The 16,810-nt window shown below is 46.1% G+C and overlaps 2 protein-coding genes across 2 annotated transcripts in view; both read right to left on the bottom strand.

Moving 5' to 3' along the window:
• LOC121535702 (receptor-type tyrosine-protein phosphatase mu-like) overlaps positions 1 to 16,810 on the bottom strand; it is a 427,462-nt gene that overhangs the window by 212,449 nt on the left and 198,203 nt on the right. The gene's annotated exons all lie outside the window — the stretch shown is intronic.
• Positions 1,685 to 1,987, bottom strand: LOC121535703 (5-hydroxyisourate hydrolase-like). Its single transcript, XM_041842966.1, has one exon. The coding sequence runs from the start codon at positions 1,970 to 1,972 to the stop codon at positions 1,685 to 1,687; it is 288 nt and encodes a 95-aa protein (XP_041698900.1). The 5' UTR covers positions 1,973 to 1,987.

Below are 16,810 nucleotides of genomic sequence, written 5' to 3'. Positions count from 1 at the left end.
CAGATTTCAGACTACATTTTTGGACACAAGGCTCACATTTATCTATAGGCCTATAGCAACAGTGCCTAATTTATCATAACCATTACAGATACCACATCCTAATTGCTAAATTGCCCCATATATATTCAGTGAATAAAAAACGGTCATTTAAGATGATTTTATTGAAACCGTAATATCAACTGGTTATATTATATCTTGGAACACAATCTTCAAAAAAGGTAGTAACCTCAGCAGTGGTGCTTGCTTGTAGAAGACTATTGCTGTGCGATGGCATAGCCTTGCTTGGTTATTAATTTAGCAGACAAGACAGTCTTATTTCCCAAGCCATTATTACAGTCAAGACACCTATTTTATAGTTTTAAAAAACCATGATGTAATATAACAGCATAAAATAAAACAGAATATTTTTCCAAATGAAAAAAAGTTGTCAGTGCGAAGTGATGCACATCTCGCGTCTGAAACAGTTGATCATTTGGTGTCACGACTTCCTCCGAAGCTGCCTCCTCTCCTTGTTCGGGCAGGCTTCGGCGTTCGTCGTCACCGGCTGAGCGACCGGATCCAGCCACCCAGAGGTATGAGGACGTCCGAAGGGAGCTAGCCTGCCGGGATACCACGTTGACCTTCAACCAACTGGTGGACATGGCCATCCGGTTGGACAACCAGCTGGCTTCGAGAGGACGTCCTGGGAGGTGGCCTGCCCGTTTCACCCCCCCCCCCCCACCCTGGATCACGTTCCGATGGAGCTGGGTGGTGCAGCGTTCCCGGGATGACGGAGGACGACAGCTCCAGTGTCACTCTTGTGGCAAGAGAGGACATTCTGCTGCACAATGTCGTCGTCAGAGTTGTTCTGGTTCCGGAAGGCGGCAGGCAGGGCACTCTCGCGTCACCCCAGGTAACGCAAACCCACACTCGTTCAGAGCCCTCTGCTGCGCACTTCACCATCCACGTCCACATCCCTGATTACACGGTAGATCCCCAGTGTAAGGCGCTGGTAGATTCAGGCGCAGCTGGGAACTTTATGGACAGGTCTTTAGCTCTTAGTCTATGTATTCCATTGGTTCCCCTGTCTGTTCCATTACCCATCAAAGCACTTGACAATCGACCATTAGGGTCAGGTTTTGTTAGGGATGTTTACAGCACCAGTCACTATGATTATGCAGGAGACCCATAATGAGCAAATCACGTTTCACATTATTGAGTCCCCTGATTTCCCTGTTGTGTTGGGCCTTCCCTGGCTAGCACTACAAGACCCCACCTTTTCATGGCCACAGAGGGCTCTCACGGGGTGGTCGCGAGAGTGTCAGGGTAGGTGTCTAGCTGTTTCCGTTGGTGCGACCACGGTGGAAAAGTCCAGACAATACCTCCACCGTGCGCATTCCCCCCCCCGCGCGAATACCTCGATTTGGCGCACGCGTTTTCCAAAACGCAGGCGACCAAATTACCACCCCATCGCTTGGGGGATTGCATTTGAACCATAGACTTGCCCGTAACTTGCAAAGAGAGAAGGGTGGAGCTCTTCGTTCTGGTTCCGATCTCTTCCCTTAACACATATGGACCCGGAACTTAATTGAACATCTGACAATTACGCAACACTTTAGTTCTGGGTTAACCGAGATTAGACAACGTTTGGCAACTGAACGTGGCCCAGGTGAGAGATGGTGAGAGATGGTGAGTGACAGACTCTCTAGCTCCCCCGGTAGGGACTGTAGGAGAAGCGGCTGCAGAGCAGAGGAACATGGAACTTCTGACTGTGGTCCGTTATGGTGAAGCCTATCTCGACATATGGGTAGAAAGAGGTCTCTCCCAGACTCTCCCGGACTCGGCCCGTCTCAAAGCGCATCTTGTACACCGCTGGAGTGAAAGCTTCTCTGGTGATGAGTCCTGGGCAGCGCCCATCATCATTAGTAGTCCCTGTGGTGAGAAGGTTCCAGAGTGAAGTGGAGGGATCCAGGCGAGGCAGGCTGAGGGCCATGTGGGCTCCAGGGACTCCTATCCCGGTGTTCAGGCCGTGAGTGGTCAGGGGGCTGTGTGGAGCTGCCATCTTTGCACACTTGTATTCACCCAAAAGATTATCCTTCGTGTGCTGTAATCGGCTGGTACTCGTGCACGCGCTGATTTCAAAGTCGACCCAAACAAGTTTCCCCTCTAATGAGAAGTATGGCATTTACGGTGAATTAACCCATGTTTTGACTGCAGTTCGGCCATGCGTTGCCGCCGCCTCGATAGCCTCCAATTAGTCGTCTGCCATTGTGTTCGAATTTATAGAAAATAAGCCTTATCAGTGGTAAAATAAGAAAATCTGTCACTTCACGAGTCTTGTGGAACTGTTTCGTACTTCAATCAACCATTTTGAATTTGTGATCAAACTGTCGTCATTTGGCAAGGAATGTAGCTTTATGCATCCCATCAGTTAGACATGTTTTTATAGGCATTTATTTCCATAGGACTAGCGGAAGCTTGTGTGTGTAGGGAGCGGTCGGAACGACATGGAGGGGAAAGGGAATCTAGGGAGAAGAACTGTGTGATGTATGGCATGGTTTCTTTTTTGTTGTGCCCCCCGGAAATACACATATACAAATGGTCCGCTAGAGTCAAAGCAAATTAACGTCGTCTTCCAGACGAAATTTCACTTGCCCATTCGGGCAGCCACAAAGTACATTCCAGAAAAAATAGTTTTACAGTATTGGAGAAATAATTGATATCTGGTCAAAAATAATTATAAGCCGATCTCAAACCTCTCCTTCCTTTCTAAGATACTATAGAAGGCCGTAGCCCGGCAGCTGAATTCAGTTTCTTTAAAAACTGCCAATCCGGTTTTAGACCATTTCACAGCACTGAAACTGCACTGGTGAAGGTAGTAAATTATCTACTTCTGTCCTCTGACCGTGGTCACGTCTCTATTCATATGATCATGATCTTCTCACTAAAAGGCTATAAGACTTGGTTGGTCTATGAGGACAGGTTCTCAACTGGTTCAAATCGTACCTCTCTGAGCAGTATACATTTGTTCACATAGGCAATCATGTCTCCCGAGTGGCGCAGTGGTCTAAGGCAGTGCTAGCTGTGCCACTAGAGATCCTGGTTCGAATCCAGGCTCTGTCGTAGCCAGCCGTGACCCGGAGACCCATGGGGTGGCGTGCAATTCGTCCAGGGTAGGGGAGGGAATGGCCGGCAGGGATGTAGCTCAGTTGATAGAGTATGGCGTTTGCAACGCCAGGGTTGTGGGTTCGATTCCCACAGGGGGTATGAAAAATAATAATGTATGCACTAACTGTAAGTCGCTCTGGATAAGAGCGTCTGCTAAATGACTAAAATGTTAAATGTAATTCATCTGAACGTTCCAACGTTGAATGTGCCGTTCCCCAAGGTTCTGTGCTTGGACCCCTTTTATTTTCCTTGTACATGCTACCCCTTGGTAATGTCATTACCAAGGAGTAGTACAACATGCACTTTTATTGCTACGCCGGTACCAATTGTATTTTATATTTTAAACTAGACGATGCTTCACAGTCCGCCATCCTTGAGACATGTATGAGATGTTAAACACTGGATGACAACCAACTTCTTGCTTTTAAACTCTGATAAGACAGAAATTATGCTACTTGGCCACGAGAAACGTACAAACAAAGTGTCAGACCTCACTCTCAACATTGATGGTTGCATCATTACACAAAAACCTCGGTGTTACCTTTGACCCCGGCCTAACTTTAGACAACCACATAAAACGCATACCCAGAACAGCATATTTCCATCTCAGGAACATTTCCAGAATTACACACTTCATCTCTCAGCCAGATGCCATAACACAATGTCCTCCTGTCCAGCTACTCAGACTCTACTATAATCTAGACTACTGTAATGTCCTCCTGTCCAGCTGCTCAGACTCTAATATAATCTAGACTACTGTAATGTCCTCCTGTCCAGCTACTCAGACTCTACTATAATCTAGACTACTGTAATGTCCTCCTGTCCAGCTACTCAGACTCTACTATAATCTAGACTACTGTAATGTCCTCCTGTCCAGCTACTCAGACTCTACTATAATCTAGACTACTGTAATGTCCTCCTGTCCAGCTACTCAGACTCTACTATAATCTAGACTACTGTAATGTCCTCCTGTCCAGCTACTCAGACTCTACTATAATCTAGACTACTGTAATGTCCTCCTGTCCAGCTGCTCAGACTCTAATATAATCTAGACTACTGTAATGTCCTCCTGTCCAGCTGCTCAGACTGTAATATAATCTAGACTACTGTAATGTCCTCCTGTCCAGCTGCTCAGACTCTAATATAATCTAGACTACTGTAATGTCCTCCTGTCCAGCTGCTCAGACTCTAATATAATCTAGACTACTGTAATGTCCTCCTGTCCAGCTGCTCAGACTCTAATATAATCTAGACTACTGTAATGTCCTCCTGTCCAGCTGCTCAGACTCTAATATAATCTAGACTACTGTAATGCCCTCCTGTCCAGCTGCTCAGACTCTAATATAATCTAGACTACTGTAATGTCCTCCTGTCCAGCTGATCAGACTCTACTATAATCTAGACTACTGTAATGTCCTCCTGTCCAGCTGCTCAGACTCTAATATAATCTAGACTACTGTAATGTCCTCCTGTCCAGCTGCTCAGACTCTAATATAATCTAGACTACTGTAATGTCCTCCTGTCCAGCTGCTCAGACTCTACTATAATCTAGACTACTGTAATGTCCTCCTGTCCAGCTGCTCAGACTCTACTATAATCTAGACTAATGTAATGCCCTCCTGTCCAGCTGCTCAGACTCTAATATAATCTAGACTACTGTAATGTCCTCCTGTCCAGCTGCTCAGACTCTAATATAATCTAGACTACTGTAATGCCCTCCTATCCAGCTGCTCAGACTCTACTATAATCTAGACTACTGTAATGTCCTCCTGTCCAGCTGCTCAGACTCTAATATAATCTAGACTACTGTAATGTCCTCCTGTCCAGCTGCTCAGACTCTAATATAATCTAGACTACTGTAATGTCCTCCTGTCCAACTGCTCAGACTCTAATATAATCTAGACTACTGTAATGTCCTCCTGTCCAGCTGCTCAGACTCTAATATAATCTAGACAACTGTAATGTCCTCCTGTCCAGCTGCTCAGACTCTGAGGTTTTTAAATCACTTTGATAAAGTTTGATCATAAAGTTACTGGTCCCCTCCCCCGTGTCAAACACTTGGATTCAGGAGACGGGATTATTAAGTGGATAGGGTGACATCACCCTAACTCTCTCAGTTTAATACACCAATGGTAACATGATATCCTCTTACCTAATTTAAATAAATAACGCCTCGTAACCAACATCGAAGAAGGCGTGTTTGCAGAGGGACGTAGTTTATATAGCTAGATACAGTGAGGGAAAAAAGTATTTGATCCCCTGCTGATTTTGTAGGTTTGCCCACTGACAAAGAAATGATCAGTCTATCATTTTAATGGTAGCTTTATTTGAACAGTGAGAGACAGAACAACAACAAGAAATATCCAGAAAAACGCATGTCAAAAATGTTATAAATTGATTTGCATTTTAATGAGGGAAATAAGTAGTTGACCCCCTCTCAATCAGAAAGATTTCTGGCTCCCAGGTGTCTTTTATACAGGTTAACGAGCTGAGATTAGGAGCACACTCTTAAAGGGAGTGCTCCTAATCTCAGTTTGTTACCTGTATAAAAGACACCTGTCCACAGAAGCAATCAATCAATCAGATTCCAAACTCTACACCATGGCCAAGACCAAAGAGCTCTCCAAGGATGTCAGGGACAAGATTGCAGACCTACACAAGGCTGGAATGGGCTACAAGACCATCGCCAAGCAGCTTGGTGAGAAGGTGACAACAGTTGGTGCGATTATTCGCAAATGGAAGAAACACAAAATAACTGTCAATCTCCCTCGACCTGGGGCTCCATGCAAGATCTCACCTCGTGGAGTTGCAATGATCATGAGAACGGTGAGGAATCTGCCCAGAACTACATGGGAGGATATTGTCAATGATCTCAAGGCATCTGGGACCATAGTCACCAAGAAAACAATTAGTAACACACTACGCCGTGAAGGACTGATATCCTGCAGCGCCCGCAAGGTCCCCCTGCTCAAGAAAGCACATATACATGCCCATCTGAAGTTTGCCAATGAACATCTGAATGATTCAGAGGAGAACTGGGTGAAAGTATTGTGGTCAGATGAGACCAAAATGGAGCTCTTTGGCATCAACTCAACTCGCCGTGTTTGGAGGAGGAGGAATGCTGCCTATGACCCCAAGAACACCACCCCCACCGTCAAACATGGAGGTGGAAACATTATGCTTTGGGGGTGTTTTTCTGCTAAGGGGACAGGACAACTTCACCGCATCAAAGGGACGATGGACAGGGCCATGTACCGTCAAATCTTGGGTGAGAACCACCTTCCCTCAGCCAGGGCATTGAAAATGGGTCGTGGATGGGTATTCCAGCATGACAATGACCCAAAACACACGGCCAAGGCAACAAAGGAGTGGCTCAAGAAGAGGCACATTAAGGTCCTGGAGTGGCCTAGCCAGTCTCCAGACCTTAATCCCATAGAAAATCTGTGGAGGGAGCTGAATGTTCGAGTTGCCAAACGTCAGCCTCGAAACCTTAATGACTTGGAGAAGATCAAAGAGGAGTGGAACAAAATACCTCCTGAGATGTGTGCAAACCTGGTGGCCAACTACAAGAAACGTCTGACCTCTGTGATTGCCAACAAGGGTTTTGCCACCAAGTACTAAGTCATGTTTTGCAGAGGGGTCAAATACTTATTTCCCTCATTCAAATGCAAATCAATTTATAACATTTTTGATATGCGTTTTTCAGGATTTTTTTGTTGTTATTCTGTCTCTCACTGTTCAAATAAACCTACCATTAAAATTATAGACTGATCATGACTTTGTCAGTGGGCAAACGTACAAAATCAGCAGGTGATCAAATACTTTTTTCCCCCACTGTAACTACCCTACTGGTGCCAAAATGTTACTGTAGGGTGTCAGCAAATATAATTAAAAGTTTACCCTATTCATCTATGGCAAAGATACTTATATGTTTCCCCTTTCATCTGTGTCTGGTGTTAGCTAGTTACTGGCTAGCTAGGTCTTCATCTGTCTGGTGTTAGCTAGTTACTGGCTAGCTAGGTCTTCATCTGTCTGGTGTTAGCTAGTTACTGGCTTGCTAGGTCTTCATCTGTGTCTGGTGCTAGCTAGTTACTGGCTAGCTAGGTCTTCATCTGTCTGGTGTTAGCTAGTTACTGGCTAGCTAGGTCTTCATCTGTGTCTGGTGTTAGCTAGTTACTGGCTAGCTAGGTCTTCATCTGTCTGGTGTTAGCTAGTTACTGGCTAGCTAGGTCTTCATCTGTGTCTGGTGTTAGCTAGTTACTGGCTAGCTAGGTCTTCATCTGTGTCTGGTGCTAGCTAGTTACTGGCTAGCTAGGTCTTCATCTGTCTGGTGCTAGCTAGTTACTGGCTAGCTAGGTCTTCATCTGTCTGGTGTTAGCTAGTTACTGGCTAGCTAGGTCTTCATCTGTGTCTGGTGTTAGCTAGTTACTGGCTAGCTAGGTCTTCATCTGTCTGGTGTTAGCTAGTTACTGTCTAGCTAGGTCTTCATCTGTGTCTGGTGTTAGCTAGTTACTGGCTAGCTAGGTCTTCATCTGTCTGGTGTTAGCTAGTTACTGGCTAGCTGGGTCTTCATCTGTCTGGTGTTAGCTAGTTACTGGCTAGCTAGGTCTTCATCTGTGTCTGGTGTTAGCTAGTTACTGGCTAGCTAGGTCTTCATCTGTGTCTGGTGTTAGCTAGTTACTGGCTAGCTAGGTCTTCATCTGTGTCTGGTGTTAGCTAGTTACTGGCTAGCTAGGTCTTCATCTGTGTCTGGTGTTAGCTAGTTACTGGCTAGCTAGGTCTTCAGCCAGCATGGAATAAAAGGGGGGGAGGGTCGTTCAAAACTCAGACTAATTTGTCAAGTCAACACATCCGTCAGTGCTCCTGTGAACCGCATCACAAGAGACATGCCAAACGGGAGATATATAAAACATTTTTTGCAATTTCAATATTGTTTGAGTTGATTTGTGTATCATCAAATTTGCTTGAGATGATTTTACTGCAACACTGCTCACGGCACCCACATTGCTTGACATGAATATAAGCTCCCCGCCCACAAAGCATGTCTTTTCAAACTGCCTGGTAGTTAGCCCATGATAGAAAAATACATTTCTCGCACATTTTGAGCATTTCTATCCAAAACAAATATTAAGGGTGATATTTTAGTCACTCAAAAGCCTATTTTAGAATCTATCAGAATGACTGTTTGGGACCTTTTTTTAAAGATCGAGTTTTGACATCCATTCCAGTACTTGATGACATGCCCATCCCTAATACACACCCCAGTGCATATAACTACTGGTCTGACAACAGACAACACATACACACGTTTTGCAACAAATGACAACACCATTCACAAATCCATCTGGGAAGTTGTGTGAAGTTGACTAATCAACCGGGTAACCCACAGCCTCCCACAGCCTCCAAATGGATGTGTGTTACGCGTGCGTGCATCAGGGCTGAGTTCAGGGTGTAACCGAGAGTGTAAATCAAAAGGAGTCTTTGCGGAATGAGGAACATGAAGGGGGTAGTCAGTCTTGTGTAACTATGGATTATTGAACCAATTACAAAACGGCTGACCCATCCATCTACAGTAAGTGTGTGTTTCCTGCCTTGGGTGAGTAGAGAGAGAACAGTGGTATCAGCACGTATTATACACTATTTAGTGGGGCTTGATGAACAGAACTGTGATGGCAGTTCAATCACTGTAGAAACTCATTTAGCAAAGAATATATTGACTGTAGTTACACCTGTGACTTCATTAACTGAGCTGTAGTGAATATATTAACTGTAGTTACACCTGTGACTTTATTAACTGAGCTGTAGTGAATATATTAACTGTAGTTACACCTGTGACTTCATTAACTAAGCTGTAGTCTATGTGACACAGAAGCGGTTCGGTAACCTCGCCTGAGACCTAAACACTTGTGTTAGCTTCCCAAAAAAACGAATCCCTAGCCTTAAGCACAGTAGGATAACAAAGTATTGCGGCATGCAGGGGGCCTGGGTTCAAACCCCGGAGATGAAGAAACGTTTTGTCAGTCCCAGAGGTCGGTCGGTCGGCGGTCGGTCGGTCGGTCGGTCGGTCTGTCTGTCTGTCTGTCTGTCTGTCTGTCTGTCTGTCTGTCTGTCTGTCTGTCTGTCTGTCTGTCGTGTCTGTCGGTCTGTCGGTCTGTCGGTCTGTCGGTCTGTCGGTCTGTCTGTCTGTCTGTCTGTCTGTCTGTCTGTCTGTCTGTGCGAACCAATCCTTCAACATGTGTACCTTCAGACTGTATGACTACTTTCTTCCTGTATGTTTGACATCAGGAATAAGAAGCTACGCTATCTATCTATAATTCAACAAAGTCTGGTGACAATCTGTGAGACACAAATTACACCTGATAGACCATTAATTATTAAACCAGAAGAACGGAGGCATTAAGAACAAGGCTTGAAACATTTTTTTTAAATGTGTGTGTGTGAGTGTGTAGGGATGCTTTGGATATGTGTGTTTGTGTGTGTGTGTGTGTGTGTGTGTGTGTGGATGTTTTAGGTATGTATTGGAGGGAAGTAACTAGGAGGACAGTTTGATGTGCACAGATGTTCAGCGTTTGAATTCTTTGTTCTTGAAGAGAGGGAGAAATGAACAGAGAGGGAAATAATAATGATACCAACAAACAATAAATGAACCACAGAGGGACACCACAGAGGGACACCACAGAGGGACACCACAGAGGGACACCACAGAGGAACACCACAGAGGGACACCACAGAGGGACACCACAGAGGGACACCACAGAGGGACACCACAACAGCAGTAGTTGTTTGAAGAAGGTCCTTGAGCAGCCAACACAATGAAGCCTATACTTCTTCAAACTACACACGATAAACTGGGTTTCTGTCCCAAATTGCACCCTAATCCTCCCAAATAGTGCCCTGGTCAAAAGTAGTGCACTATATAGGACATAGGTGCCATTTGTGAAACGGACAGTGTTTTTGTGGTTGTTGTATTACTCCGATAGCCTTCCTCCTCCTCTCCCCCCTCCTCTCCTCCTCTCCTCTCCTCCCCTCCTCTCCTCTCCTCCGCTCCTCCCTCCTCTCCTCCCTCCTCTCCTCCTCTCCTCCCTCCTCTCCTCTCCTCCTCTCCTCCTCTCCTCCCTCCTCTCCTCCTCTCCTCCCTCCTCTCCTCCTCTCCTACCTCCTCTCCTCTCTCCTCTCTCCTCTCTCCTCCTCTCCTCTCTTCCTCTCCTCCGCTCCTCTCCTCTCTCCTCTTCTCCTCTCTTCCTCTCCTCCGCTCCTCCTCTCCTCCACCACAACACCAAACTCAATCTATACTGCTTTTCTCTGCCTGACGAAAGGACACAAATTCAACGCCCAGGCCTTCATTCACCTTGCCTCAGACAATATAGGAAGCCTATAGGTCACGTGACCAGGGAACAATCGGCAGGAGACAGACCAATGTTATCTGGAGGCCAGAAGAAGAGTGACTCTCTATTCAGACTTCCAAAAGGCAACAATGGGTTTAATTAGAAGAAGAGGAAAACGTCAAGCCCACCAAACTACTCCCTCCTCTATTCTCATGAGAACGGATGGATCCAGTGTGTCGCTGGAGCAGCTCAACCTTGGTGACAAGTCCGCGTCCCAACTGGCACCCTATTTCCTGTGTAGTGCACTACTTTTGACCAGAGCCCTATGGGTCATATATATATATATGTAATAGGCTTCCATTTGGGATGCACACAATGTCCCTGTATTAGTAGGTAGAAGGCCATGGAGGAGGGCCTTGGTGTTAGAGCAGAGGACAAACAATCTATTTTCTTAACCCTGTATAATGCCTGATATTGTAAACAGAATGCCTGTCTTTGTACATTGAAAATAAATTATGTCTGGCAATGTTCTTTTTCCCCATCCTGCATTGTGTGTGTGTGTGTGTGTGTGTGTGTGTGTGTGTGTGTGTGTGTGTTTATCATGAACCTCAGCGTTGTTGTTGACCGCAGAGGTCTGTCAGTTTATCTGGTCCTTCTCTCTGAGTCAGAGGTTCCAGGAGGAATTATCCTGGAGGGATGGAATCAGCATTACATTCATTGTGATTAGCGCATCCCGTCCTCCCGTTGTAAATAGCATCATACAGGGAACCAGAATGGTACATTTGAAACCATACAGATGAGACTACAATGCCATGTGGCGTAGTCGGCCAGGGCAGATGGAGAGGAGTCAGTGATGGAGGCTTGGGGTTGGCAAGGTAAAACAAAATGGACGTCATGTAGGTCAGTTTAGATACAGTCAACAGAGGTCAGTCATGTAGGTCAGTTTAGATACAGTCAACAGATGGGCAGAGGGAGGGGTAGAGGCTCACTGGAGACTGTGTGTGTGTGTGTCGCGAGCGGGATTTGAACCCGCGTTTATCGCAGGAGGAACAACGTCTTAACCAAGAGTAAATTCCCTTTTGGGGCCGAGGGCTGACACTGATTATGAAGTCGTAGGCAGGGCTATCCATCACGATGAGCAACCATGTACCCGACTCATGTCCTCCACATGTTCTTCAACTAGAGTTAACAACTCAGCCCAAGCTGATTCTGAGAGAACAGAACCAATCCTTCAACATGTTCACAGTACACATCTCTGATTCTGAGAGAATAGAACCAATCCATCAACGTGTTCACAGTACACATCTCTGATGCTGAGAGAACAGAACCAATCCTTCAACTTGTTCACAGTACACATCTCTGATTCTGAGAGAATAGAACCAATCCATCAACGTGTTCACAGTACACATCTCTGATGCTGAGAGAACAGAACCAATCCTTCAACATGTTCACAGTACACATCTCTGATTCTGAGAGAACAGAACCAATCCATCAACGTGTTCACAGTACACATCTCTGATGCTGAGAGAACAGAACCAATCCTTCAACATGTTCACAGTACACATCTCTGATTCTGAGAGAACAGAACCAATCCTTCAACATGTTCACAGTACACATTTCTGATTCTGAGAGAACAGAACCAATCCTTCAACCTCTTACAAACCAGAAACCAGAATAAATAGGACTGGTGTCATTTTACTGTTGCTGAGTGAGTCCGGTGTAAAGGTCATAGCAACCATAGACAGAGTGTGCTAGCAACAACACGCCCTGAGGAGAAAGTTTTAACACCTGTTTAGGGATAAACAGGTTGGGACGCTTAACACTTCGACACTCCTTTGCCTCCCTAGAGTGGTTTTAAAATGACTGCTCTCTGTGTGAGCCTGTCTATCAGTCCCATAATGCATCACCCCGCTGCTATACCCGGAACACCACTTGATGGGAAGGCCAGCAGGTAGGTGCACTTAGCGGGATGGATTTATGAAGTAAACAACTTCACACAGGTAACAGCAGCAGATCTGCTTTAAAAAGTGTTCCATTTAACTCAATTCAGTGAAATACTAAAAATTTGGACAGTCCGGAGTAACTGTACAGCCCTTTGTGACAACTGCTGATGTAAAAAAGGGCTTTATAAAATACATTTGCTAGATGGACATGGTGTGGTAAGGAACATAGCAGCCAGACCATGGACCCATTGGTTTCTATTGTACAGGGCTAACTAAATCAACGTATTCGCGCAATTATAAACGTACCAGCGGTAGATCTGAAGTGAGCTACTCCTGTACTTTCCAATATGATGCATCAAGGCAAGTTTTTCTTTCTTTTTTTGATGCTCTACTGCAAGTGCTTTATCTTGGAAAGTTGAGTTGCTGACATGCACCGTGTTTTGGGGGTTGTATTGACAGTAGACTAATGGCCCAAACACAAGATGGTTTCTGACTGTAGTAGTCCTTTAAAGATGGAATCTGCAGGAGGGAAAACAGCAGTACTGTCTGCCCCACAGCTGCAGGAGGGAAAACAGCAGTACTGTCTGCCCCACGGCTGCAGGAGGGGAACAGCAGTACTGTCTGCCCCACGGCTGCAGGAGGGCAACAGCAGTACTGTCTGCCCCACAGCTGCAGGAGGGAAACAGCAGTACTGTCTGCCCCACGGCTGCAGGAGGGAAAACAGCAGTACTGTCTGCCCCACAGCTGCAGGAGGGGAACAGCAGTACTGTCTGCCCCACGGCTGCAGGAGGGAAACAGCAGTACTGTCTGCCCCACAGCTACAGGAGGGAAACAGCAGTACTGTCTGCCCCACAGGTGCAGGAGGGAAAACAGCAGTACTGTCTGCCCCACGGCTGCAGGAGGGAAACAGCAGTACTGTCTGCCCCACAGCTACAGGAGGGAAACAGCAGTACTGTCTGCCCCACAGGTGCAGGAGGGAAACATCAGTACTGTCTGCCCCACGGCTGCAGGAGGGAAACAGCAGTACTGTCTGCCCCACAGCTGCAGGAGGGCAACAGCAGTACTGTCTGCCCCACGGCTGCAGTAGGGAAACAGCAGTACTGTCTGCCCCACGGCTGCAGGAGGGAAAACAGCTCACTGTCTGCCCCACGGCTGCAGGAGGAAAACAGCAGTCCTGTCTGCCCCACAGCTGCAGGAGGGAAAACAGCTCACTGTCTGCCCCACGGCTGCAGGAGGGCAACAGCAGTACTGTCTGCCCCACGGCTGCAGGAGGGAAACAGCAGTACTGTCTGCCCCACGGCTGCAGTAGGGAAACAGCTCACTGTCTGCCCCACGGCTGCAGTAGGGGAACAGCTCACTGTCTGCCCCACGGCTGCAGGAGGGAAACAGCTCACTGTCTGCCCCACGGCTGCAGGAGGGGCACAGCAGTACTGTCTGCCCCACGGCTGCAGGAGGGAAACAGCAGTACTGTCTGCCCCACGGCTGCAGTAGGGGAACAGCTCACTGTCTGCCCCACGGCTGTTGTTAACGTTTTTGTTTTGTTGACAAAGCGGAGGTGGGGAGCACTGGGGGAGCATCGCACATCAAGGTAAAAAAAATATGCAGTACATATGCTGCTGTTCTATAGCGTGTGCCATGATGTCAAAGGGAAAAACACAGTTCTACAGTGCATTCGGAAGCTATTCAGACCCCTTGACTTTTTCCACATTTTTTTTACGTTACAGCATTATTCTAAAATTGATTAAATCGTTTTTTTCCCTCATCAATCTACACACAATTACCCCATAATGACAAAGCAAAAACAGGTTTTTGCTTTGTCATAAAAAAACTGAAATATCACATTTACATAAATATTCAGACCCTTTAATCAGTACTTTGTTGAAGCACCTTTGGCAGCGATTACAGCCTCAAGTCTTCTTGGGTATGACGCTACAAGCTTGGCACACCTGTATTTGGGGAGTTTCTCCCATTCTTCTCTGCAGATCCTCTCAAGCACTGTCAGGTTGGATGGGGAGCGTTGCTGCACAGCTATTTTCAGGTCTCTCCAGAGATGTTGATCGGGTTCAAGTCCGGGCTCTGGCTGGGCCACTCAATGACTTGTCCCAAAGCCACTGAAAAACATCCCCACAGCATGATGCTGCCACCACCATGCTTCACAGTAGGGATGGTTCCAGGTTTCCTCCAGACATAACGCTTGGCATTCAGGCCAAAGAGTTCAATCTTGTTTTCATCAGACCAGAGAATCTTGTTTCTCATGGTCTGAGCGTATTTAGGTGCCTTTTGGCAAACTCCAAGTGGGCTGTCATGTGTCTTTTACTGAGGAGTAGCTCAGAGTGACCATCGGGTTCTTGGTCACCTCCCTGACCAAGGCCCTTCTCCCCCGATTGCTCAGTTTGGCCGGGCGGCCAGCTCTAGGAAGAGTCTTGGTGGTTCCAAACTTCTTCCATTTGAGAATTATGGAGGCCACTGTTCTTGGGGACCTTCAATGCTGCAGAAATGTTTTGGTACCCTTCCCCAGATCTGTGCCTCGACACAATCCTGTCTCAGAGCTCTACGGACAATTCCTTCAACTTCATGGCTTGGTTTTTGCTTTGGCATGCACTGTCAACTGTGGGACCTTATATAGATAGGTGTGTGCCTTTTCAAATCCAAATTTACCACAGGTGGACTCCAATCAAGTTGTAGAAACATCTCAAGGATGATCAATGGAAACAGGATGCACTTGAGCTCAATTTCGAGTCTCATAGCAAAGGGTCTGAATACTTATGTAAATAAGGTTTTTCAGTTATTTATTTGTAATACGTTTGCAAAAATGTCTAAAAAACCTGTTTTCGCTTTGTCATTATGGGGTATTGATGAGATCTTTATTTAATTTAATCCATTTTAGAATAAGGCTGTAACTTAACAAAATGTGGAAAAAGTAAAGGGGTCTGAATACTTTCTGAAGGCACTGTATAGCGTGCCATGATGTCAAACGGAAAAAAGCACTGATCTATAGCACGTGCCACGATGTCTGTCTGTGCCAAAACACTGTTTGTTGTTTGCAGTTGTAATATCGCACAAGGACGTGGCTGTTTCGCCATTCCAGCTTTAACTCAGCTCTATGAAATGAACAGCATGTTGCTTGTAAAGATAATGAATGTCCCTATACTGAAAGGCTTGTAAAGACAGGTAATGAATGTCCCTATACTGAAAGGCTTGTAAAGACAGGTAATGAATGTCCCTATACTGAAAGGCTTGTAAAGACAGGTAATGAATGTCCCTATACTGAAAGGCTTGTAAAGACAGGTAATGAATGTCCCTATACTGAAAGGCTTGTAAAGACAGGTAATGAATGTCCCTATACTGAAAGGCCAAGCAAAAGCACAAAGAGCTCTACACTTTCCCAGTTGTCAGAATTACTGTACAACCACTTGAGTTATATAACAATAGGAAAAAGCAATCGGAAAATCCTTGGGACAAAAAATACTATTTTGAAGTCCACAAAGAAAATATAGAAAACGCCTTTGAGAAGGAGAAGAATGTAAACTTTCAAGGGTAGCCCCTCCCATTCATTCTTCCTATTCATTAAACATATATTGGTTTCATCATTGTACTGTACTTTTCCCAGTTTTCTAAAGATTGAATTAACGTGTATATTTGTCAACGGAAACATTACTCAGTTCATAATGTGACCATAAATAATGACAACCAACGGACAGACGCACCGCTATAAAAGAACAGAGTCCTGTCCCACACGTTTCTATTAAAACCTTTTCCAGCCGCAGTGCAGAGAGAGTGTGGACCTGTCTATTACAACAGTGATCTATAGAACTGCCCTGGCAGAGAGAGAGAGAGAGAGAGAGAGAGAGAGAGAGAGAGAGAGAGAGAGAGAGAGAGAGAGAGAGAGAGAGAGAGAGAGAGAGAGAGAGAGAGAGAGAGAGAGAGAGAGAGAGAGAGAGAGAGAGAGAGAGAGAGAGAGAGAGAGAGAGTGTGTGTGTGTGTGTGTGTGTGTGTCCGTCTATAAGAACAGTGATGTATAGAGCTGCCCTCTGAGCCCTAACCGTTCAATTAGGTGCTCTGTGAGGCCGGACTGTCAGTGTGTGTGTGTGTGTGTGTGTGTGTGTGTGTGTGTGTGTGTGTGCGTGCGTGCGTGTGAACGACCAGCAGAGAGCCAGACAAGATCAAGAGGCGCTTCCTCAAACATCAATCTCCTTGGACAGGGTGGTGGGATGGAGGGGAGAGGGTGGTGGAATGGATGGATGGATGGATGGAGGGAGGGGGAGAGGGTGGTGGGATGGAGGGAGAGGGTGGTGGAATGGATGGATGGAGGGTGCATGGAGGGACGGGAGAGGGTGGTGGGATGGAGGGGAGAGGGCAGGGAGTTAGAGGGGTGGATGGATGGAGGGTGCGTGT

The sequence above is a fragment of the Coregonus clupeaformis genome, chromosome 21 (assembly GCF_020615455.1).
Source record: "Coregonus clupeaformis isolate EN_2021a chromosome 21, ASM2061545v1, whole genome shotgun sequence".
Classification (NCBI taxonomy): Eukaryota; Metazoa; Chordata; class Actinopteri; order Salmoniformes; family Salmonidae; genus Coregonus; species Coregonus clupeaformis.
This window is presented reverse-complemented; position numbering and strand designations above follow the sequence as displayed.

Coding starts and splice junctions, on each gene's coding strand:
- LOC121535703 (XM_041842966.1), bottom strand. CDS start 1,972: ATGGCCCTCAGCCTGCCTCGCCTGGATCCCTCCACTTCACTCTGGAAC.